Source organism: Gambusia affinis, linkage group LG19 (assembly GCF_019740435.1).
Source record: "Gambusia affinis linkage group LG19, SWU_Gaff_1.0, whole genome shotgun sequence".
Lineage (NCBI taxonomy): Eukaryota > Metazoa > Chordata > Actinopteri > Cyprinodontiformes > Poeciliidae > Gambusia > Gambusia affinis.
In genome coordinates, this window is record NC_057886.1 from 7800155 (window position 1) to 7825809 (window position 25655).

At 40.2% G+C, this 25655-nt stretch overlaps 1 protein-coding gene across 10 annotated transcripts; it reads right to left on the reverse strand.

Annotated features, from left to right (window-relative positions):
• Positions 1–1231: 1231 nt before the first annotated feature.
• Positions 1232–25379, reverse strand: usp7 (ubiquitin specific peptidase 7 (herpes virus-associated)). Of its 10 annotated transcripts, none has more exons than XM_044100799.1 (32): positions 25135–25378; positions 24330–24599; positions 20188–20292; positions 18756–18954; positions 18219–18357; positions 17858–17946; positions 17644–17752; positions 17301–17431; positions 17068–17122; positions 16904–16984; positions 16583–16673; positions 16304–16386; positions 14944–15053; positions 14289–14445; positions 12637–12781; positions 12402–12532; positions 10823–10957; positions 9865–9966; positions 9013–9118; positions 8351–8443; positions 8208–8275; positions 8026–8126; positions 6930–7083; positions 6503–6570; positions 5503–5611; positions 4795–4872; positions 4579–4679; positions 3412–3511; positions 3083–3202; positions 2928–2999; positions 2739–2829; positions 1232–1653 (listed from the first exon to the last, which is right to left on the reverse strand). In XM_044100799.1, the coding sequence occupies exons 1-32, from the start codon at positions 25166–25168 to the stop codon at positions 1547–1549; spliced, it is 3534 nt and encodes a 1177-aa protein (XP_043956734.1). In that variant the 5' UTR covers positions 25169–25378; the 3' UTR covers positions 1232–1546. The 10 variants fall into 10 exon arrangements, with proteins under 10 accessions (XP_043956734.1, XP_043956733.1, XP_043956732.1 ...); XM_044100798.1 differs by having other exon boundaries at positions 5503–5605; positions 14268–14445; XM_044100797.1 differs by having other exon boundaries at positions 14268–14445.
• Between the last annotated feature and the right edge of the window lie 276 nt (positions 25380–25655).

Consider the following 25655-nt stretch of genomic DNA (forward strand, 5'->3'; position numbering starts at 1 on the left):
TGATGATTTTCAACCGGAAAAGATCAAATCAAGGTGATTCTGCAGGTCATCTTTGTATGCAAGGTTTTAAAACAAGACAAACCACTGCAGTTAGGTTTTTCCAAGAAAAAAATCTGTAGGTAACAGAAAAAGAAAAAAAAAAATGTTTTCAATGGTACATCAGGAACAAAAAGAAAAAAAAATCTACACACAAGAAATATGAACACCTGGCTCCTTCTGTACCCAACAAGAAAAGGCGTTTCTCTTAAATTTTACACGTTCATATTTTTAAATATACAATTCTTAAATGTCGTCTTTACAGAGCCAGCTATGCGTTTTTAAGGGGTGCATTCCATCTGTGCTTAAAAATAATAAAAAGAAACAAGAGGGGTGGGGATTCAGAGGGCTTAAAGTGTTTCTTACATTGCTGGTTTTGGCTCTACACAATCCTCAAACTTGAAGGGACTGCAGCTCGACCAAGCACGATGCAATTCCTGCTTTTAACCACCAGAGGGCGACAGAATCGATAGAGATGAGGGAGAGTGGGGAAGGAGAGAGAAAGGTGGTGTGTGCGTTTGTGTTTCGAGGAATGATTGACAAACTATTAAAGAGGAGGGGCGTGTTTGTGCACGTGTGATTCGAGAGGAATTAATGTTACGAAAAATAGACGGTCCTGAGACAGCTGCGACAGTACGTGCCAACTCTCAAGATTAAAGAGACAATTCTGGTTTTTCTCCATTTATTTTCAACAGATGCCGTTTTGCAGATTTTTTTTAAAGTTTTATTATACAAGATCTGCAAAAAAAAAAAAAAAAAAATAACAGATTTACTGTCCTCCAACCAAACTAAGTGAGAAAAAATTGTGTAAACTTGGAAATACTGTTTTTTTTTTGTTTTTTTTTTGTTGCACTATGGGATGGGAGAAGGAACTACCACGAAGCTCTGAGCAAACAACTTTTCATCAAATTCAACACATAGCGGTGCAGTTCCTCTCCAAGCAACTTCATTTAAAACAACCCTCCTTAGCCCAGACGGAAAAAAAAAACAGAAGTGGGGAGAAAAGACGTAGTTTCCGCTTTTCAAATTCATCTTAAAACCCAATTTTACATCTCCCACTTCAAGACAGGCAACAAAAAGCAGGCAGTGAACAGGTAGAAAAGCCGAACAGCCTCAAACATAAAGGGAGACAATTAAAAAAAAACAAAACAAAAACAAAAAGCCTAAAATGTACAACAAAAATAAACAGTCAGGAGGTGGTTGGTGCAGTTTATTTTTCCTTTGAAGAATAATCTGTCAGCTGCAGCGAGATCCTGTGTCGCTGAAGACATAGTGCCGGTGCGGAGCTGTAGAGGTGTCCAGGCGGGTGTTAAAGAGTGATGAACACACACACGCATACAAGCAAGCACGCACACCCACACACCCTCGCACACAAACACACACACACACGGTTGGTTACAGTCTGTGGTTATGGTTTGTTAAAGTGGGAAAGAGGGAGGGAGGAAGGATTTGAGGAAGAGGAGGAAAAAGAAGAGGAGGAGGAGGGGGCAAGAAGGGGGGCTAGGCTGCTTTAGTTGTGGATCTTGATTGCTTTCTCCAGGTATGTGTAGCGACCTCTCTTTGGAGCTTTGTTGAAATGATCCAACCCTAGCCAGGGCCGCGGGTGGGACATGTTACCTGTGGAGGACAAGATGCCATAGAGGGTGTGAGGCACTTCGGCTGCTGCCCAACTTAAAAAAAAGAAAAGAAAAAGATACAGAAACGTCTCCTGGAAATACAAAATGAAGAAAATGTGTTTCAGAGCAAAACAAGGCCCCAACCCCAGCATCTCTGAACCAACTCAAATTAAAGACCTTTTAAGACCACTATGAGTTAAATTTAAGACCTGTATCACGACAGCAAATTGTAATGTTTATATTTTGCCAAGTCTTTTTTTTCTAGAACATATATCACATTGTACGTGTTGGCGACAGAAGTGAGCCGGTGGCAAAGACGAACGTCGCCCGGACAACTGGCAATGGTTTCCACTTATCAATGATAGATGCAAACAAGACAACCGACTAGCAAGGGTATATTAGCAGCTTGTTAGCGGTAGCATCATCCGCTTCAGTCACATAGAACATTACGTGCAACTCAAAAGTTCTGCCCCACAAAAAAGTCTGACAAGAAAAATAAACCAGATAAGAGTAAATAGTCCTGCCACAACAAAAAGACAAACATTTCTCTGCAGTACTTTCTTTTTTCCCGTACTTATCCACGGTTGAAAACTCATAAAAGCAAATTCAAGACTTTTCCAAAGAGTTAGTGGCAACCTTGGCCTCCTCTCTCCCTGTTTTTCATCAGCCAGAGGCTTCTTCACAAGTTCTGTTAATGCTTAAAATAGGAAGTTAATTGGCATAATAATCTTCCAAGTTTAATAAATGACCACACCAATAATTATTTACCACATGTAATTAACTGTTTGAAATACCGCTTTAACGTTTGCTCTTCCTTTCATTATATTTGGCAAAAAAAAAAAAAAAAAAAAAAAAAAAAAAGAAGCTTGTTTAGAGGTCACCTAAAATCCTTTAAACCTATTTTTGACAGAACGTGGTTCAACTAATAACACAGGGCAGCTTTCAGTTGCTCAAATGTTACTGAGAGTTCTTTGTGGAGAGGAAATCCCTTTTGAACTTTAGTGACCTCAAACCCAAAACTGAAACTCATATACATGGAGACATTTGTATATTAGGCACTGGAAGAATCTCAGCGGCAGGAAATACCTGGCTGTGGCTCAAAGTCCTTCAGGTTGACCTCGTACTCGTCTTCGGTGATGTACTGATGCCGGCCCATCATCACAATCGCAAACTTAAACTTGGAGAAAAAAAAAACAAAAAAACCCACAAAAATAAATAACAAAAATGATGCACATTGATTTTACTTTTCTTTCTTTAAACAACATTACGCCTCACCTTCTCAAATTCTTTCTCCTGGATGTCCAGCATGGTCTGGATCCTCCTCATCACCTCCCTAAACGGCTCCCCCTGCAGGGAGGATGCAGAAATTTAAGTCACTTGATGAAGGAAAACAATCTGACAAACATTCGACACGAAGCGGCGCCACATACCTGTCTGATCTTGAGCAAGAAGGGAATCCCAAAGGTGCCAAAAACTTCCTTGTGGAAGTGAGCCACTGGGATCAACATCTCAGTGTCCTTGTCCAAGTCCACCTGGTCCAAAGGAATCTCCTAAATGTAGAAAATGGGATTTTTTTTGTTTTTGTGTGTGTGAGAAACAATTCTGGGTTGTATTTATTCTGCAGAACCAAAGCAGCACTAATCTGATTCTAAAGAAGCAAACTGAACCGGGCGCGTCAGGGCTGACAGCTCTGCAGCGGAGCTGCAGCTCAAGGAGGCGAAGCGGCTAAAAATACAACACACCTCCCAAACACACTTACCTCTATTCTAAAGGTGCGACTGGCAGCAGGAGATAAACATTCTAGCAGCTCGTCCTCCTGGTGAACCCCGATGATTTTATAGCTTACTATTTCTAACAGCCTGTAGGGAAGAGAGACAGAAGAGAGATTGATGTGAAGCCGCAGCTTTTAAACTGTGAAATACAAGAAATTATAAGGAATTAAAAAAGACAGCAAAGTCATTAAAAAGGTGAAAAATATTCCTGTGGTTCTTTTGTTTTTGTTTCAAGGTTCCCATTTTCCCGCAAGATAAACTTACATCAGCATCAAACAATACGTTTAAGGTTAAATAATTATCCTTATGGTCACCGTTAGCGAAAGTATCAACATGTTGATTGGTGTTTAAATCAAACCAAAGCAAAAAAAATATATAATAATTTTAGAGATCTGTTTTTGTGTCCCCCCCCCAAAAAAAAATAATAATTAATACATATTTTGCAGTTAGTAACTCAAATCGCAAAATAATCCAAGAGACTGACAGAAACCTAGGTTGTGATGTTAAGAATAAATGTCCTTGCCCCACCAAGAAACGGCTCAGTAATAGAAGACATAAAGATGCCAAGATCCCCAATTTGCATTTTTCCACACTTATCCAGAAGTGGGAAATAAAAATCAAACATTTACGGCATCTGTAGGAAATGTCTGTTCTAGTAAATGTCAGAGGAGAGAAGATTTAATATTTGATGAGGCTGCAATAGCCTCAAACGTCACACCAAATTAGGACCAACTTCCACTTTGATTTTTATTTTAAAAAATAAATGGAAAAAAATGAAGAGTTTTAAAAATATTTGGAAATAAAAGACTATATGTAATAGCTGCTGCACCTCTGTGTGTGAGATATGAGCCACTCGTTTCTCAGTCTTACTTCTTTAAAAAAAAAGTTAAATTTAACCCTCAATTAGCTGTAAACCTAAAAAAACAAAAAAAACAAACAAACAAAAAAAAAAAAAAACAATGTGAGTGAAGTTAAAGAGCAAATCAGTGCACCTAACTGAATGTAGAATGTTTCTCAATTAATAATCCTGGCAAAATAAATAATACTACAGAAAAATAACCCAGCCATCCTGCTGTTCACAATGAATCCTGACCAAGTTTGCATTTTTTTCTAGTTTTAGAAAATCGGTCTCTCGCATATTCGGAGATAAATACCTGAGCTTCTCAGAGCCGTTTTCAGACAGCTCCACTGCCTTTTTACATTCTTCCAAAAGGTCCCGTACACAGCCATGTTTGTCAGGGTACAGGGTGATCTCCTGCAATAAATGAGAGAGAAAAAAAACCAAACAAACAAACATTTGACCAATTGTATAAGTAACACAGAGAGATTCCATTTTTAGTTGAACAAAACAATCAAAGCATGAGACTTACCTCCTCTCTGAACTGGCTGTTGAGCCATATGCATTTAAAACTCCTCCTGTTCTCAAAGTCTGTTATCTTCATCTTCAACTGTGAGCACAGGAAGAGGAAAACGCGTTTTTACTCCATCGTAAAGGCCGCCTGTGACTCACCTCTTTCCATCACTAACGTTTGTACTCTGTCTAAAAAGGATTTGACCCAAACGTGAACATCAGAATTTAAAGAGAAAAAAATAAGGAAAAAAAAGTGGTAATGACGTTTTATTTTCTCTCTTTCCCAGCTGTTGGGCTACAGGTGGTTCACATTGTACTAAACGAAAACCTACAGACTTTAAAACAGAGCAATTGAATATATAACTACAACAGGATTAAACTGATTATGTACTTAAAAACACACCGGGGCCTCTCGTATTTTCTAACTTTAGCTGGTTGGTGTAAGCCCTCTGAGGTAAGCCCAAAATCCCGTTAGGTCAGCCTGGACAATCTACAGACAACCCACTGAACTGCATCCGAGTGCGAAAGCAGACCAGAGGGTGACGACACCTTCACGATAAACGGGAAAAAAACGAGTTTTAACACGTCTTTCTAGCCGATGTAATTCAGAACAATGTCTTTCAAAAATCCAAATTTGATGGGAGGGGTGGTAAACTGATGGCACAAATGTGGCTAATCGGTATATAACAATTAAAAGGAAAGAAATCAAACATCCAAGCATTCCCACCTGCTGGTAGTAAAGCTTCTTGGGCTGCCGGGGTTTGAAGAATTGCAGCAGGTCTCGCAGTGTCCCGTCATAGTTGTGTCTGAGAGGATTCCCTGGACCGTCCCTGTACCTGGCCACCACACCACCAGGCAGGGGGGGCAGGGCGGTGAAGGGAAGGAAGGACGGACGGACGGAGAAAGATGGGAGAGGGCGCGGGGGTGGGGAGGGGGGAGTCATGGAGGAGAGAAGATGTGTAAGTTGGCATGGAGAGCAAGATGCACAGAAGAGTGAGAGGTGAGCGGGAGGAGTTACAGAGGAAAACAAAGAGAGAGGTGGAGGGGGGACAGGTTACACAACATTTCTCACAGCTGGAAATGACCAAACAGAAAGCAAGCGAGTCCAAGACGCAACTCAATTAAGACATTTGGCAAACATTTAAAAGCCTGGATATTGTAGATCATCTAAATCAAGGTTTTTGCCCCCGGGGGACAAAAACTGGGAAATTTAACCTACTTGTAGGCGACAAAATTTGTTAGATTAAAAAGGCAAACATTTGTTTATTGCGGGGTTTTTTTTTGGCGTTTTATTTTATTTTACTTGCTCTACAATAAAGCTTATTTGTTTTGAAATCTGTACATCACAAAAGGGCCAGAAAAGAAAAAGGGCGTTGGACTTTTAAAAAAAAAAGCATCTTAAAAATCGGCTCTTGGAAAGTCAAAATGTCGACGCTGAGCAGATGAACAGCTTTTAAGGTCGTTTCCTGTACTTCTTACTTTGCAGCGTTTTGTGTTTTTAATCCCAGTATTTATTATTGCGCTCAACATCAACCTGCCAATGTCTTCAATAGAATTTAAGACATTTTGCGGCTTCAGACTTAGATGACTACAACGCCTTGTTTGTGCTGTACTTATTCATTTACAGTACACACATATTCTATACTTTCATTTAAAAGAAAAAAAACCCCCAAAACTATTAAGACGAACTATTGTGCGTTAGTGTGTGGATGGGACAAGCCTCCTACCCCTGGGACTTGAAGAACTGCAGCAGCATTGGATCCGTGTTCAACCTCTGTGCGACTGTCTTGGCCACCTGACAAAAAAAACACACACATTAAAAGTAGGTTAGCACCCGTCAGGCAGCGTCTATGTCAGGCGCCTCGAGCAAATTAAGATGAATAAAGAAAGGAAATAAAGATCAGATTTTTACGTCAACCGGAAAACTTCAAATATCTTTGCATCAATAAGAAGATTTCCAAAGTGCTAGCTGTACTTTAACACCCGAGAAGAGTTCAACTTTGATTAAATAAGTAAATTTAACTTTAATATTGTTCAACATCCTTTCAGCATGAGAAAAAAAAATAAGACTTTTGCTCAATTTAGCTGTATGACGGGATGAAAAAGAGGTCACCCCTCAATTCAGGCAGCATGAATCAAGCCGAGCAACCGCACCTGAAAATAGTTCATGCGGTTCGAGAGCGTGACCACGAAGCCGGGGTCGTTGTGGATGGTCTTGTCACAGAAAATGACATCAACTCGGTGGTACAGATCCCGGAAATAGTCCTTTGCCGTGGGCAACTCGCTGCTGTCGTTCTCTGGGTCGTCCCTGTGTGGGAGCGGCAAGAGAGCGAGATTAAAGCGCCGCTCACAGAGCAACAAACCGTACGGATCGATTAGAGACACAACGGCCCATCAGGAACAAAGTTGTTTCTGTTTTATGTGGACAGAGTCAGTCAGAAAGCCAAAAAGGCTCACGCACGCCTAAAATCAAAACGACTTCAGATTAAAAGGTGAGCAAAGATACAGGCGACCACAGTTTAAAAAAAACAAAAAAAAAACTGGAGTAGAGAGCAAGTATCCAAACACGGTTCCTAAACCTGCTTCATGTCAAAACCCCCCACTTTCCCAGGCCAATATGTTCAGATTTCTTGTTCCATTCCATTCTGAAATATCGAATTGAATTTACTGTGAATATTTCTACAGTTTAAAACATTAAGTATGTAAAAACCAATACGCGTAAAAAAGGAAGGAAGGACGGAAAGGAGGAATATAGGATGGAAAGAATGGAGGGAGGGAGGATAGGAAGGAAAAAGCACAAAAGGAATGATAAAAAAAATGAAAGTAAAATAGGATAGAAGGAAGAAGGGTACAGGGAAGCAAAAGAAAAGGAAGGACACAAAGGATGAAAGAAAAGGATGGAATGAAAAAAAGAAGCATTAATGAAGGAAAGATAAAAGAACGCAAGACAAAAAAGGATACAGGAAAACTAAAAGGATAAAAAGAAAAAGGAAAACAAGAAGGAGGACTAAATAGTAAGAAAGAAGCTAAAGACAAATTATGACTTGGCAAATAAAAAGATGGACAGACAGATGGACCAGAGCAGGTAGGACAGATGGACGGACGGTTGGAGAGACCTTGTAGACAACTCCAGAATTTTCCTGTATTAAATTCTGGGACTATTTTTCTCCATGCTCCTTTCTATTCCCACACACATCCAGATCTGACGAGTCTAAAACCAAATCCCTCCCCCCCAAACGGCAAAACTCACTTCTGGAAGACAATTATGTCCCCGTCCATGAGCTCGTCCAGGGCCTTGTCCAGAGAGACATCGTAGTCCTGGATCCGCTCTGTTAGGTTGGGCTTTACTTCCTGCAGCAACGAAATCATCATCAAAGTAGGATGAAGTCAAACCGGTGGGAACCCAAACCGACCGCCACAAACAGAGCTCACCTCATAGAGGATAAGGCTAGTTTCCTGCTGAAACCCTGCTCTATCACACATGACTGGCAGCAAGTCTCCTGGGTAAAGCAGAATAAATTGTTTTAGTGCAAAAATAAAAGATACTAGAGATAAACTTCCAGAGATATTCTTACTTATTTTGCAGGATATAGGTGTGTAGATATGTCCACAATAATTTAAGCTTCTGGTTTTGGGGTCGTACATCTTCAAGAACAACATGACGTCATCTAAAAAATAAATAAATAAAATAAAATGCATATTAATTTTTAATAGTAACCAACCAAGTTAATTAAGTTCAACTGCAGAGCAATTTAATAAATTAGAATATTATTGAAAAGCCCCTTCGTTTCAGAATCACTCAGTGAAACACATGCAGGTTAATTACAGAGATGGATGTTTGAAAGCCTTTATGTTTGTTAGTTGATGGGAACTTTCCATTTACAGATGATAGAAGCATAATGTTTAACATTACAATATTGCATCAGAACAATAAAATGAATGTTTTTGAAAGCAAAAGTGCAACCTTTATGAAATCTACGTTTAATAAATGCTTAAAGGTTGTCATTTTCAAAAGATACTTTAAAGATGTATACTCTAATCTCCTGTCTTGATCATTCCAGTTTTAAAGCATAAAGATAGAACGGACTGATAACAAAGAGGGCAGGTTTACAAGAACATGTCGACCTTCTCTATTGAATCTGATTGAACATGCTTAGAGACCCCGACATCTTTATATTTAATGTTTTATCCCTACAGACGGATGCGTGACTGGATGACAGACACGAGTAAAACTCACGGTCTTTGTCGAACTTGGGTAACGTGGCTCCGCTGGCTGCCAACTCTGGATCCACAGTCTCCAGAAATATTGTCCAGGGGTTTTCGTTGTCACTCAAGTCGATCATCTAATAAACAAAACATCCAAAATGGTGACCTTTCGTCATAGTCTGAGGCATTTCCCAAAGAATAAATATATAAATAAGCAGCACGGATTAATTTCTCAGGGTCCGCACGCCTTTCCCACAGGAACATTTTCAAACTTTACCAGCACCACACTTTAGAGGTAAAAATTAGCAAAAATTAGCAAACAACAACAACAACAAAAAAAGTCTCTATTCCGTAAATTTTCTGGCACTTACAAATAATTCTGGTAATTCTAACTGACCTAAAACAAGAACAGTTTAGCCTGACTTAACTTCAAACAATGAGGGGAAATAAAATATTTGTGTTTTAATTAGGTGTATGAAATCATCTGGTTTCAGCTGTAAAAATAACTTCAATAACTTCATCAAAATTTATGCTTCCAATCAAACTTTATTTTTATTACAAACTATACAGTTTGAATATCGAGCACTTTCCAAACCTTGAAAACGCCCAATTGAATTTCAAACCGACTTGAAGAACTGCTACCTGGTTTGTCTTTTAAATAACAGGCTACAAAACAGGAGCACATTTCTGAAGATCAATGTTTGATCAGAGTGCTGACGCAGCAATATCCAGGATTTTTATTTGTGGGTTTTAGTTGCGTCTTTAAAAACACTTCCTCCTAAATCAGGACGACTAGAGGCATGCGACTCGAACAAAACCTGATCAACTCAAGTAGCTCTGCTGGAAGCACACCCAGAAAAACCTTTCCAAAGCAAACACGTACCGATTTGTTACAATCGGCCTCGTAGTCAAGCATGGCTGGTCGCTTGGTTCCGTTACTGCGGGCCTGCATGGGCCAAAGCCTCATCTGGTCCTGTGGGAAACCCTGCAGCACAGAAACGCTCCACTTTAGAATACTTTACAGAGACATGTGGTAGTTGTAGATAACAAAGGCAGAAGGAACGAACGTTACAGTGAATGTTTGTGCATTTTATTTATTTTTTCGTCCGACAGTTTAGATTCTACTTTGTAGGCAAACAGGGAAAACGACAAATCTTAACCCTCAAACAGCGGCTGTTTGAGGGCACCATACTATAAACTACACCTACAAATAAAAAAAATTTAAAAAAAAGCAACTGGAAACATACATATATTAGCCACACCGGGCTATAAGCCGCTGGTATCTCCGCCGCACTCTGCTTTTCTGCAGCAGAGGGCAGCATCCTAATAAATCTGCTGGATTTATTAAGGACGCAGCCCTCCGACTCCACAGCGTCCAGCGGCTCTATTTCCCTCCTGTACCGTCAGATCGATGGCCCTCAGCTTAAAAGCTGGATCATACGAGTTTGAAGAAATTTCTCTGTCGTGCCTCCTGTTAGCATGTGCTTGTTCTAAATGAAAATTAGCACTTTCTTCTTTGATTTCCAATTTTGACTTCCAATGATTCCCTTCCTGCTAAAGAGCCCCCTGGTGGCTGAAGAAAAATCCACAGACAAGCCGCATCGGGCTATAAACCGCATGGTTCGAAGCGTAGGGAAAAGAGTAGCTGCTTGTAGTCCAAAAAATACGGTAAGTTCCACCTTGACTTGAGGTTAAAAAGCAACAAATGCCAGCATGATTTAGAGGTTCAGCTTTTTCGTGCAAAGTGAATTTTGCGGTTTTGATTTAGAGAATGTATTACGGTAAAAGAAGCACTTCCGTTTTGTGCAAATCTGCACCTCAGCCAAACGTGAGCGACTCACCATGGTTTGGGAGAGGTTCTGGACAAACTCCTGCAGGGTGGAGCTTTTCAGGATTTTGAAGACCGTGTACTTTACTTTCTCTTCATCGTACATATCATTGCCCTGATGTCCACAGAACTGGTCCTCTGTCACCATCTAGATGTAGAAGATAAATAAACATATAGAATAATAACGATGGAACAAAAAAAGAAAAAAAGGCTGAATTTTAAGTATTTTACACATAAATAAGCCCAGAAGAATAACCTCATCTGAGTACTGGCTAGGTCTGCATGTGATCTAATGTCGACACAGAACTGAGAAAAGGCTATTTTATAATATTTCCAAGAATATTTTGATTTCTCCGATTCATTTATTTACATTCTAGATCTGTCACGATAACAAATTTTGCTGGATGGTAAATAATCACAGTAGTTAGTTTGATAAAGATAATGTTGCTGTTTTGAGTCTACTTTCAAGTAATGTTGATAAAGGCATAATAATGTCTTCTCAAAGACCAACACACTTTAACTTTGTAAAGAACATTTAACAGTGGAGCTGAGTGATATTTTAAATATCCAAAATAAAAAACACAACAACCAATAATGATAAATCAAATAAAAACCACACGCCTCTGAAAGCACAATTAAAATGGTTTATGATGTCTAAACAAAGTTGCCCTTCAAAGTAGAAATTATTGCACTGATTTTAATTTGTCATGCGTTTGATTAATTACAAAAGCCTATTTGCAAGTAAATATTAAAAAAACAATGCTTTTAAACAATTATTTGCTTTTATTTGTTCTGCTTTTTATTCATTTGTACTTTCATTCAAAAACAAAAATCTGATTTTACATCCAGGGGCAGAAAAATAATAGCAGTAAAACCAACCAGATTTAGTTCTTTTCCTAAGTAAAATATTTAAACCAAGTTGTCCATCAAAGTAGAAGTGGGTTAAATAACTACACAAACTCATGCGAGGCAAAAAAAAGTCAACAAATAAACACAAAATATATTAGTTTGGGCTGGGAGAGCACCCCAAAGTATTAAACTAAAACCCTGCATGGACCTGAAGAACAAAATTTCACAAGTTCCAGCCTCAAGTCAGATTGAAAATGGAAAATTTGTCACCGAAACGCTACAAAACCAACCAAAATAATCACTCAAGTTGCTTCTACTTAATGAGTGGTAAACAAACATGAAAGCACTTTTAATTACAGCCACATTCATCTAAACACATATACACCGATGCACAGGTCAAGTACCAAGCTGGAATCGAACCCACAACCTTGATTGTCCCAGAAAGATCAATGATTTCAAGCTACAGAGATATAAGTAAAACGCTGCTTTATTCCACACATCTTGTTTATGATGACATCCACATTTTCTTCACTTCTAACCATTAAACCTCCTCAACGTTTGGCATCCAGCAGGCTGAGTGTATTACTGCCAGGCACAGAGTGAACTAAGGACAATATTCCAAATGGTCGTTTGAAATATTAACACTGCAGAGGCTAAGATTGAATTAGAAATGGTCGCGCAGCCCCAACAAAGACTGGGGGAGTTGCTACATACTGCATAAAAACGCCTCGGTGGTTTCCTACCTGAACCTGCATGTACAGGTGCGCCTCTTGGCGTTCCTTCCTCTTCTGTGCTTCCACCCTTTTCTCCTCCTGCAGACGCTCCACCAGCTGCTGGGGGATGTCCCCGTCAGTCATCGGCTGGAGAACCTCACCTGAGTTTAAAAAAAAATAATAATAAGAAGAAGAAATTACATCCATCAACCAAACTCACACGAGGCTTTCGACTTGATTTTCCCCCCAGAAGGGTTTCACTCACTGAGCTTGGATTCACGGATGTAGACCAGCATGTAGGCGTTAGTGCAGTGGCGGACCGACAGGTCGTCGTCGTGCCCACCGTAGTTGTGTTCTATGGCCTCCTCCTTGGTGCACCGCGACACTACGTCGTCGTCGAACTTACACCACTGCAGCGGAAAATTAAGCGATAGGTGGAGGGGGGGGAGGGGTCAGGTCAGGAAGTGACCTTTCACGCCTCTATGTGCAGGTTTTTGTATCCATACCCCTTCAACTGTTTCACATTTTGTCACTTTACAAATAAATTCTATGCTTTACTGGGATTCTGCGTCACAGACCAACACAAGGGACGGCGTTATAGAAGTGCACAGATCACACTTTTCTGGCCAACCACAGTTTCCATTATCCATTATCATGGCATTAAATAATCTGATGTTTTATGCTTTTGAAATATGGCTGGTAGTGGTGTTTTGAGTTGAATAGCCAACAGCAGCGGTAGAAACACGTGGTACCTGCAGGCTTCAGCAAATCAAAGTTAAGACTTTGAAGCTTATTCCACTTGAGTTTGGATCAAATTTATGGTTGTATATATATATATATATATAAAATATCGGAAGTGATTAAGGGGGTCCTGCTGACTCATAAGAGTTGGCAACAGAAGTGAGCCAGTGGAAAAACTGACATCACCCAGCCAACTACTGATACATTATAACAGACAGAACAAAGCTATCCAGCAAGCGACAGAATCTTAGCAGCTAGGGTTAGGGCTAGGCTTGAATCACAGAAAACAACGATGCATGCGACTGAAACTTTTGACTGACAAAAAAAAAAAAAAAAGTCAAGCAAGAAAGAAAGAAAGAAAAAAAAAAAAAACTACATGCAAGCTTAAACAGCCCTGGCATGACAAAATTTAAGATCTGTGATTTGTGTATTGCCAGCTAACATGTATTTAGATGAATTTAAGACATTTTACGTTTTAGGTGGATATGTTTAAGACTTTTCAAGGATACGCGGACACCTCGAAGCAAATACCACGAGGGAACGCTCCTAAAGCGGCACGAACACTGATATTGAGTTAAGGAGTCAGTCTGACAAGCTGTCGTTAACCAACAAGTGCGCTCTTTTATGTTTCAAGTACAACGTGTACAGACTAACGTCTTTTAACGATTTAGACTCATTTAATTTGCATAAATTTTTTGGGGGGAAAAAAGAAATCCATAAAATGTTGAGTATTTTCCATCTGTTGCAGAATGATTTAAATTAATAGATCATTTTTGACCAAAATTCTTCTCAGTTCTATATTGGCCACAGTAGAAAATCTGGGATATAATGAAATGAAATTACTGATAAAAGCTGTAAATAAGGAATAAACTACACATCTTTAAACATGCTGAAAACCGTAAATTGAGAGCCAGGAGTCTCTGATTTGAATTCCTGTCAAAGCAGTGCAGGTGCAATCCCGTGTCCTGGTCTGTTTGCGCTACAACAAGGAGCATGAATGCGTTTGTAATTGTTTTGTCTCATAATGCTTTGATTTTAACATCACAAAATAGACATTATATGTGGAACAGATCTAAAGCTTTACATGTAGCATAAACAAATCCCCACACCCACAGAATTTTTGGTGCAAAAGTGCATAAAAAAATTGGTCCTCACAATTGGTTCCTTGACACTCACTTTGCCGTCTCCTTTGGGATTAAGATAGACGACGTAGTGACCGCCGTGGTTGTCCCCGCTGTGCACCAACACGGCGTGTAGAATATAGTTTGCGGGGTCCTTGGAGTCGGGCTTCTGCAGGAATTCGTCCAGAGGTAACTGGTCGGGAAACTCGAATCTGCGACGATAGGAGGAATCACAGTAGGAAACGATGAACGGGTTAACATCAGCGCGCATGTCAAAGAAGAAACAAAAGCATTGATGTTCAGGGAGGAAAGCAGGTGACGCGGGAAAACGTCACGACGATCTTCAGCATTCTCAATTGGGTTTATTCCTTTCGCTTCCATCTTTCAACTACAGATGACTCTGACAAGAAAAAATCTGAGCGGAGTCCATTCCTGCCATCGCAGGGCGAAGGTGGGGTCAGGCTGTGCTTTTCTCTCTGTTCACACTTCTCTGGAAATAAGCGGCACCCTTTGACCTATGGTAATATGGAGCAGACGCTCTAAAATTACACCCTGGCATCAGCCACCGGCACATTGTGAGGCCGGAAATGATCCACTTTGAGGAGGGCTTTTTTTTTTTTGTGAAGCGATGCTCAAGTAAACCCAGCAGAAAATACACGGGAGACGGAAAAAGAAAGAAAAAAAAAAAGAAAGAATAAGACATGCTTTACCTGTCATTAATCTTGATATTTTGGTCAGTCTGTGGGTCATACATGAACCTCATCAGCTGCAGGTGAAGGATTGGAGGGAAAGTAAGGAACTTCACACCCTTTTCTGCCTCCTGCAAAACAAAATTACATGTTGAGGCCTTTGCATGGAAGATTTACTGATGGATTTTGTTAAGGTGTTGGTTTACAAGTGATACAGGAGACAAACAAAAACAGAAAAATCCAAAATTCACATTTTTCCAATACCACACAGCCACAAAGTAGAAAACATTTATAAAGTGAGCGGAAACTGATCAATGGTGTTTGAAACTTAAAACTTTCATTTTGTCAAGAGTACTTCATGGAAATGGAAGATATTTTAAGTATCAAAACTAAAATATAATAACCAGAAACAAAAAACAAAAACAAAAAAAAACTAAAACCAACCATAAAAACCACTTGCAACCAAGACTATAAATAAATCAATGACGATGTCTTTGTAAACAAAATTGACCTTCAAAAAACATTATCACCATCAGAATGGAAATTATCCAGCTCATTTTAATTTATCATGTTTTTAGTTGATTAATTGCTCATTGCAACAGGCTATGCTTCAGATCCAACTTATGGTAGGAAGAGCTCTGGTCCAGATAATCCAGAAAAGTTGGTTTTTCCATCTAAACAACAACCTGAACATGTCATCCCCAACATGAAAACAGGTGGTGGTGGCAGCATCTTGCTATGAGGATACATTTTTGCACTAGAGGATAAGAAACCTGGTCTGAGCTGATGGGAAAAGGGAGAGCAATAAATAGCCAGTAGCTGTAGGGGGGGAGAACAAATCAGAGTGGGTGTAAAACTCCAGTCCTTGAGGGCTGGTTTCCTGCAAACTTTCAGATGCATCTCTAGTCCAAAACATGCCAGCATGCAATAAAGTTCTTCAGAGCCCTGCTAATGAACTACTTATTTGATTTAGTGTGTTGAAGCAATGAAGCGTCTAAAAGCTGGAATCTGATACCCGTGTTACAGCCTGGAGCAGAGATTCACCGCCTTAAAGATACAACTACACCTGATGAAATGAAATTATTTAGATAAAAGCATATTCATGTGGTAGAATGGCTTAGTCAAAGCCCAGACCTAAAGCACCTGGAAGTCAGGCAAGATTTGAAATTAATGCTCATAATCTTACATAGACAAATAGCAATTGTTCCACTCCTAAATCATTTTACTTCTACTTTATAAGTGCATCCTTCAGGAAATCCCAGTGCAAGACATTAAAGTTTGTTGTTGTACATCTAAAATGTGTGTGTGGGGGGGAATATGATTTTCTGCATATTGCAAAAAGGTGTGAATAGCAGCCATGAGCCAAAACTAGAAGCCTTACTTGAAGACCGTGCTCTCCTGCGTCGTACTTGTTGTCTCCGTCCAGCTGTTCAGTCGCAACATAATCTTTAAATGACTCGAATACTAGGAACAAGATAAAATTAGGAGGGAAAAAAAACATCTATTAATTTCTCGGTTTCCTTTCACATTACTATCAATTTTAGTGAAAAAAAGTTTAACAAAAAAAAATATATATATATATATAAAACTAAAAAAACAGACTTATGTAAATCCTAACAAATAGAAATTAAAAGAAAAGTTAACTGTCTTGTTACTTAACTGTTCTTCTTTCCTTTTATGCTAAGCTGGATGTCGTAGTAGTCCTCTATCCGCTCAGACCGGTAGTCCACATGCTTACACTGGATATACGACTGAGGAAAGAACACAAACGGGTCAGAACGCGTTCTGCGGGACGGGTAAAAAAAGAATCGTTCTCACAGGATCATGCCGTGATTTAACGCACTTCGATTTTTAAACCTACACTGTCCAAAGATCCATTTCAAACCGCGCTAGTGTGCTTCGTGTCGGTTTGTTTTCAAAATTATACATGTTTGGAGCAAAACCTGAAACAGACAACAAGAGAAACTTGGGACAAACTTACCACCATCTTTCCTCTGAACAGCTTGGGGATGGTTCCCTCAACACAAGTGCCTTTCATCTTGTTCTCCACGTTGTCCAGCAGCTGGAACACATACGGCACGACGCGTCTCAGGAAATATTCAGCAAACGTCCAGGGATACTTTTAAGACCAACGAGAAAACTTACAACTCTGCACAGCTCCTGTACATCGTGCTGCATGAAGCTATCCAGTGTTTCCCACCTGTGCATTAAAAATACCCATTTTTAATGCAAATAGATTAGTTAGACATGAAATCCAAGCATTTTAGATTTCACTCAAGAAAGGTCAAATCTACAAACATGAAATGCTTGTTTTTTTTTGTCTATATATGTAAAAAAAAAAAAAAAAAAAAAAAAAAAACACACAAACAAAAATCTACCCAAAAGACTTTGTGAGTTTCTTGGTGCCGACTGGTTTGTCGCTGTGTTGCAGTTCATAGAAAACCCTCTGCAGCGCCAGGGGAACGCTCTTAGAGGAGTCGTCGCCTTCCGTGGGCATCATGTACACCGCCTACGAAATTAACAAGTTTTAGACAGCAATACTTTAAGGACAGTGGTTGTTCCGCAATGAGATAAAACATTCTAATCACAACAATTTCATGCGGTTAAAAGAATATGGCTCGAATCTGAGAAATACTTTTGAGTGATCAAAACAAGCGAATGTGGATTCTGGTTGACGTGTTTGTGTAAAAACAATGAAGAGATTCCAGGAAAAAGCCGTACCCGCCGTAACTGGTTAGTGAAGAACAGTGTCTGTAGCAGGCTATTCATGTAACAAGTTGCTCCCTGGTTCTTTAGTCCAACATAGCCTGTGTGTTTCTTGGAGTCCCAGCTGGTTTAATCAGGCAAAAACAAATAAAGAAATAAAAGATTTATAATCAGAGTTTCAGTTCAAAAAGATGAAAGTAAAGCCCAGCTGAGGGATAAATCGACTTACGCGACTCCGTGTGGAGCGTCTGCCTGGACGTAGACTTCAAACGTGACTTTGTCGTCATCAATAAAGCCTCGCTCCGGATCCGTTACATCCTGCGATATAAAAAACAAGAGGATGTAAATTCAAACGACGAACTAAATTGAAACTGAGCAAACATGCATCACCCGGCAGCTAACAGGGAAACAAGCAGCTGAACATTTCATTTCCGCGTGCTGCCTGTGTAGACGCTGCGAGTCATGAAAGCAAACATCACATCGTCTGTTACACTCCCGTGTTGGAAAATAATGGGAAATGGTGAGAAAAATTTTGTATTGAAACGTCAACCTTTCCGAACTGTTAGCTCTCGTTGGGTTTGCGTACTTACACTCCAAGACATGAAGTTAGAGAAGCCCCAATCGTTTTCCTTGTGGAAGAATAGGTGACTGATCCTGCGGCTGAACGACTTCTCGTCATCTTTGTAGTTAATGATTTTTAGCATGGCCTGAGCATGGCAAGACCACGACCTGGAACGGAAACGGCAGGGTTACTTCCCAAACACTGAAACACAACCTTAAAAGAGAGAATCTATGTATTTTTTGTTTTATTGTAGTGCGATTATAAAGAGGAGACGAGAATGTCCCTGCACTTTTCCTCCACTTATAAGTGATTAACGGATTTTGTGAAGAACAAAGAAAAATCTTGTTCCAACAACAAAATTGGACCTTTGTGTTAATGTGTACTTTAAAAAAAATAAGAATCTACGTGTAGATCATGTACATTAGTTATTGGAGGAATTTAATCTTAAAGTAACAATATTGACTAAAATCTGACAGCCCCCAATCACCACCAATCACACATAATACAAAAACAAATCTAGAGAGAGAGAGAGAGAGAGAGAGAGGATGGACCCAAAGTCACATACGTGGAGTCTGACTCTGCGTTGCACTGCAGGAAGAAGCCGACGCTTTTCTGGTGAGGCCGGTCGGGGTAGAACCGAGGCATCACCATTATCTTCCAGGGCAGGTTCCGGACGAAGCAGGCCGGGCTGAGAACGGACTCACTAAGGCGACTGAAGCGCTCCACGACGAACCGGAAGGTCGCCTCCGATCTCCAACTGGTGTCTGCGAGGAGACGACGGGCAAGAGAGGACAAAATATAAAAACTGCAGCAGCTCTAACTGACCCGAGACTGAAACAGTGAGGGAGGAGAAAGTTGAGTCCAAATGCATTTTATCACGTTCACTCTATAAACTAACTGGTTTCAACACACGGCTCTGGTTCAGTCCAGTAAAAGTTCAAATGCATTCAAACAGTCCTCAAAGCAGACCTAAGAAAGACCGAGGTGTTGCATTTAAAAAGCTGAAAGCACACTTTAAATTTAAATGATTAATGTTAAAGTAATCCGTGCAAACGTAAACAGGCTGGTATTGTGATCTTGTACACTTCAGACATCGATTTGTTTGCACAATAAGGAGATTTATTACACAGTACTTCAAAACAGACTACGGTAGCTAAACCAAGGCAGATAACCAACATAATACCCCTTTTGTTCAGTTTGCAGAGTTTCTGCAGATCTCACCAAGTCAAATTTAAGACTTTTTAAGACCATTATGTCCTGTATCGCAACAGAAATGTAGCATATTTTGCATATATTATATAGTGGCAAACTTTTTTTTTACTGTGACAACATGTAGCATCGTACAGATTAGCAACAGAAGTGAGCCAGTGTCGAAGACAAAAGTTGTTCATCTAACTGCCGATAAATTTCCACATGCTAATAATAGGTGGAAAAGAACTAGGTAGCTAGCAAGGGTATATTAGCAGGTCGTTAGCAGTAGCCTCAACTGCCTTGAGTCGCTACTGCCTTGTGTGCGACTCAAACTTTTGCCCGACAGAAAAGTCTCACAAGAAATAGAAACTATATAGAATTTATGAGAGTAAATAGTCCTGCCATCACAAAATTTAAGACGTGTCATGTACTTTCTTTTTGGTACAAATTTAATACACTTTAAAACCTTAGTTTTAGATACACGAACTAAAGACTTTTTAAGAATGTGTTTGTAGAGACAAAGTGATGTGTTTAATGTGCACTGCTTAGTGAAAATCAGAGAAAGGGCAGAGACAGATGCTTGGATGCAGAAGTAGAAACAAAAAAAACAAAAAAAAAAAGAGAGAGAGCGAGAGAAAGTAGAGAAACAAAACCAGCAGGTAAGACCTCACAGAAAACCAGCAATAAAGAAAAACACTGATTTTCCTTGACTTTAGTTATAGTCAAAGAAAAAAATATCAAAATCATAAGATCTCAAAGTATTTCTCCAAGTATCATCTGTTAGCATGAACATTCGTCCTCCTCACCGTCCTCCATGTCCTCCTCTGTGTTGTTGTGCCCGTCTGCCATGGCCACGTTACCGTTGATCACCGGGTTGGCCGGGATTCTTGGAGGGTCATCTGTCTCCCCAGCTGAGAAAAGGGGAAAAAGAGATGACAACACTGCGTGGATAAAGAGAGAAATAGAAACCAACTGAAAAACATTGGTGCATCATAAATAATGTGCTAGATTGTTTGCTTTTTTTCTCCCACTCTTTAGTGATTTAACTAAAATCTGTGAATATAAACACATTTAATCCAGTGTTTTTTTTCCTGTTGTAGTTGGAACTCCTGGTCAGGACAAAAAAAAAAAAAAAGGTTCCAAGGTGTTACACCTGGTTGGGGAAAAACCATGCCGAGCCAACACGACAAGTGTTTCCTAATATGTGTGCGTGCGTGTGTAGACAGCTTGATCTCATCAGGAAGAATGTGTGTGTGAATGCAACCCCCCTCCAGAAAGATCAGAAGGGAAGAGTGGGGTGGATAATTATGGACAGGACGCAGGATTAAGAAGCAAGTCATTCTTTAAACAAAACACACAACGCGCTCACAGACAACGTTAATTATTCCATCTGAATGAGACGACTTGGCAGAGGCTGATTCAGAGGAACATGGATGGTAGCAGCGTCTCTTCACGGTGGGAATACAAATCCGGAGAGGACGACAATGATGCTACGGTTTCTTAAATATGTCCCCAAGTGTGTGACATCTCTTCTTCTGCTGAGTTTTGTTTGTCTTTCTACAGACACTGCTCTGAGCGTTGAGCGCCACCAGTCAATAGCATGACTGAAGCGTGCCTTCAAGAGGCTGACCTGGTTTCCCCCAAGTGGATTACACCACATTAATGGAGTCTGTCAGTCAGGTGCATGACAACTTTGTCCCGCTTATGGCAGGAGCCTCGCCTGGAACCCATGAAGGTTTCTGCTAAAGAATGCAACAAACAGCCTCCCATTATTTCACCGACTGCAGGAAAAAAAGATAAACTCATTACTACTACTTAGACATTCCCACATAGCGGAACAGTTAAATGTCTAAAGGGCAGCTTTGATTTAAAAACAAAACCTTCTCAGGAAGCGTGTTCAGGAAAACAAAAGCTCTCTGACCTTCCTAAATGTTTTAGGAAAAGCCACAGCATTAAAAGTAATGAGGGAAAAAAAAACTGTTCTGATGAAGATAGCGCGCAACATTTAGGTGATTTCAAATATCAGCACTCAACTGCTCTTTGTAATCATGAATTATAAGCACATGCTTTTTACTGTGATAAAGGTGGTTCTATCCATATTTAACCATATAACACCCCCACTGAGATAGTGGCTTCTTAACAAGGGGATGCTCGAAACACTAGAAAAAAAACAACTAAAATGAAAAAATAAAAACAGGCAATAACAGTGCTTCTATGATTTTTTTTTCACCATTTTGCCAATTTGAAAAATAAATATGGGCTCAATTTTGTTGTGACTTGTAAAACCAGGTAAGAAAATTATGTCTACAAATACAACTTTTCTAGAATGGTTAAAGTGTTTCACTATTTTTTCCCTCTTAATTTCAATTACAAAGATTGATATACGGAGGTCGTGATCAATATAAACACAAAGAGAAAAATATTTTATACTCTCAAAAGAAAACAAAAAAAAATTGTTTACAAAAAAACAAAACAAAAAACATGTCAGTCAAATTATTGCAACTTATTCTCCTTGTTAAAAACACTGTTCTTAAACTACAGCAGGCTTAAGAGATGGCTTAGAAAACGTTCAATTATAAAAATATATTTCACAATTTTCTTGCAAACATTGGTATTGAAACTATTATATTTTTTAATCAAGAGGTTATCTATTTATTTGGTGTTGGTTGCCTTAAACAGCCCAGTCAAAATAATCTGATATTGATTTTGGCCTTGAATGATGTCAGTACAAAACTATTATGGTCGTTAAGATAAAAAGCATTGGCGCTTTGTAAACAACACTATGAAGATTTTTTAAATTATAACTGATAGGACAAGAAATCCTGGTTGCAAAGGTAGTTCATTTTTACACTTCCAGATTGATATGATTTAGGAATTTGGCAATGCTTAAAAAAAAATAATCTGGAAATAAAATAGTTTTTTCTTATTCCATACATATTCGAAGCTGGGAAACACTAAACGCAAGCTCAATATAAATTAAGCAGGAACCTTGAACGCATCATAGTTCAACTGTGGTGATGTAGATAAATGACTGTGGGATAAAACTAATCAACTGTAACTAAGACGCAGTACAGCAAATGTTAGACAATTTGTTCTCACACTTGTAAGGGTATAATGCTAAAAAGGGGCTGACTAGTAAATGCACCTGCTACAAGTGAGACAATTATTTAAAAAACCAATGATTAATACAACAAATAATGAACAGACATGCTTAGTCACTGTAAAACAGAGTAAAGTAACTGGTATTGCGTATGTTACACGATTATCAATAATGTGTATTAGATCAGATAAGAATTAAATCACTGAGGCTAAATGACGCAGCGAGGCTCTCTTAAAGAGTCTGAACGGACCCTAAAGTTGACATCGATGAGAGAAAAATAAAAGTAGCAATTATGCTGTTGGTATGTGTGGGAAATAGTCCCTACACGTTTCAATAGCTCGTCCCGACTGCAAATCGATCTAACAAAAACACAGATCATTAAAAATGGCGAGAGCTCCCAGCCGTTTGGTCCTCCATACAATGAAGCAGCAAATCCCCGCGCTGCCTCCTGTGTGGGCCTGGCTTACCGCACCACTAACAACAGTTACTTTTCAGCTCTGGCAAACGGCTCTTCTGAAACACCGTTAAACGTATAAAACAACGGACTTATCCGGGAGGTTGAACTATTGTTGGGGTTTGAAACTGTTATGATTAAAACGTAAAACGACAAAGTGCATGTATCGTGGTGAACACAAGCTGGTACTGACGCATCTGCGTTCCCGTTAGCCACCTAGCAACCAGTAGCAACAAAATGATCTGCGGGTCCTTATTAGGCAACATCAGCTGTACACGCAAACACTAACTAGCATGCTAAATTCAATACAAGGTGAAACATGTAACAAAACGTCATCATTGTAGGATAGGAATTGAGAAAAATACATAAAGAAATCCCCACCGGGTTAGCAACCAAGGCCCAAACGCTCTAGCAGAATCGAAAAGGCCACCATTTTGGAACGCCACACACCCCCCTCCGTTAGCCTAAGCTAACTAGCATGCTAACCAGCGATGACAAAACGAACTGGGCCTGGGAGCTAATTTACCCGTTTAGAATTGCTTGTCACTCAAACTGTGTCAACTGTGTTTGAGAGCATTATAACTCCAAAAAGAAATAGTTTACTTTCTCTGACTACGTCTCTACTTTTCATAAAATGCTAATTTATTGAATTGCGGAGCGTTTCACTGTGCAATTAGCAGCCTTCAATACAAACACGATACTAGCACTCATCCTCTTCAGGCTAGCAATGCTACCTATCGAATAGTTTCAAACGATAGAGTGGCAAACTACAGTTTAATCACAGAAACGTTGATGGACTATGCAGACAGGTATTTTTATCTGTCCAGTTCAACCCGGGGACTACACTGAAGAAGGAGTAATCTACCGTGAAATGGATTCATGTGATTTGAAAAACTAAACAACGTTGTTTACAATTCTTTAGTTTATCAACGATCAACACGACCTGCAAATCTAGAGATCGTGTTCCCATTCTACACAACGTTTAATTAATGAACCACATCAGATCGCTTGTCACAACAGCGTCGGCAGTGAAAACAGAACGGCAAGAGAAATGCGGTAGCCGAGCCGAATGAATGATTTATACGGCCAAACTGCAGGTTTAAAAGACACCTAAACCAATTGGGTTTTATCTGCAAGCAACTTCTAGTTAAAAACATGGGAAGATAAAGTAAGCATAGTTTGCTTATAACGCAAAATGAGGTCAGCTCCGCACGAGTCTGCTGCAACGGGCGCACAATCAGCAAAAATTCAACCGGCTATCCCAGCCAGCCTGGGGCCTTGTTGTTTACTGTAATGTTGCGCTCAGACTGCACCAACAAAACTTCGCTTATTTGCCATGCAGCAGGAAAAAAAAAGTCAAACATTTTGCAAAAAAGTCTGTTCACCCTTCTTACCTTCCATCTCCATGTCCTCTGGTTCGCTGAGCTGCTGCTCGCCGGCTTTCTGCTGCTGCTGCTGCGTATGGTGGTGGTTCATGTTGGCAGCTGCTGTTGTGATGCGGTGCTCTCTGCTATCTCCGTCACCCTCGACCTTGTCCGGGGCAGGCTCGGCGGGGAACCGGGTTCTGGGCTGCTGGTGCGGTGTAGCGGCGGGATGCGGAGGTGGGGTGGACAGGTCGAGCCTCGGCGGCCGGGCCTGCTCTGTTGCGACCTCGGCCTTGTCCGCTGTCAGCGCCGGGGAGTGAGGAGGGGAGGTCAGCTGGGGAGCGGGTAGAGAAACGCGGACGTATTTGCTCGCTATTCGCCCAATCTCGGCGCTTTTGTTGGGTACAAGTCCCTGGCTGACGGCGGGGGATTGGGACTCCGGGGACGGAGACCCGTTGAAACGAACTAAATCAATCCGGTTCAACCCCGGGAAACGAGAAGCAAATACCCCGTTTGCAGCTAGCGTTCAGCTACCTGACACTAGGCAGCCAAAAGGTAATACAGCTGCAACAATAAAAACAAAGGCTCATTTGCTAGGACGCAATTAGCAGTTTTGCCAGCGGTATTCCCAGTCCGTCTGCTCCTCCGATTGCCCAACGACCGGGGGAGAAGGAAGGGAGAAGCTATCCATTCAAACCAGTTTCCACTAATGCTGATTTGGAAGTTCACGGAGACAAGAGTTACCAGGGCCTCGACATTAAACTATTCTCATACAAAAACGCCCTTAAAACGATCGACGACACGACGCGGCTCCTCGCTGCATTTTTAAACTAACCTCTCGACTGTTTCTGAGGAATGTGCCCGGTCATACGATGCTGTGCGGCGGCTCTCGACCCGCTCCTCCCGTGGTTTGTGATGTGTTGGGTCTCAGGGAAATCTCAAAATGGCGGCCGCGCTCTTCTCTGAAATGTCACATCCGCATGGTGATCCAAACACGAGCCCATCCCCGGCGAGGTTCTCATTTGTGTTAACTCATATGGGCCCGGTATGTTCCTCGCATATTGGACATATTAAACAAAAGTGCATTTATGATCTGAAAAAAACTAACACTAATAGTATAATAATAATAAAAAACGTTTATTCACATTTTTGAACGAGCGTGCTATGGGAAACAAAAACGACTAACTTCGAAGTAATGACATAAATCTTTTTTTGAAACAAAACTTTTGATAATATTCGTAGCTCCTTCCCAAGGCATAAGCAAACTTAGCTGTTGCTGAGGCCAGCAGAGGGAGCCAAAGAGCACTCTATTTTCTCGTCCTCAATGTTCAGGTATCAGTTTGATTTGTCTCAGAA

Bases quoted from the DNA above. Each gene is read 5' to 3' on its own strand.
- usp7 (XM_044100797.1), bottom strand. From the start codon at position 25,168: ATGACCGGGCACATTCCTCAGAAACAGTCGAGAG. The intron at 18,358-18,755 runs GTATGTGACTTT...TTTCCGTTCCAG, and splicing joins AACGCAGAGTCAGACTCCAC to GTCGTGGTCTTGCCATGCTC. The intron at 3,203-3,411 runs GTAAGTGTGTTT...TTCTACATTTAG, and splicing joins GTCGCACCTTTAGAATAGAG to GAGATTCCTTTGGACCAGGT.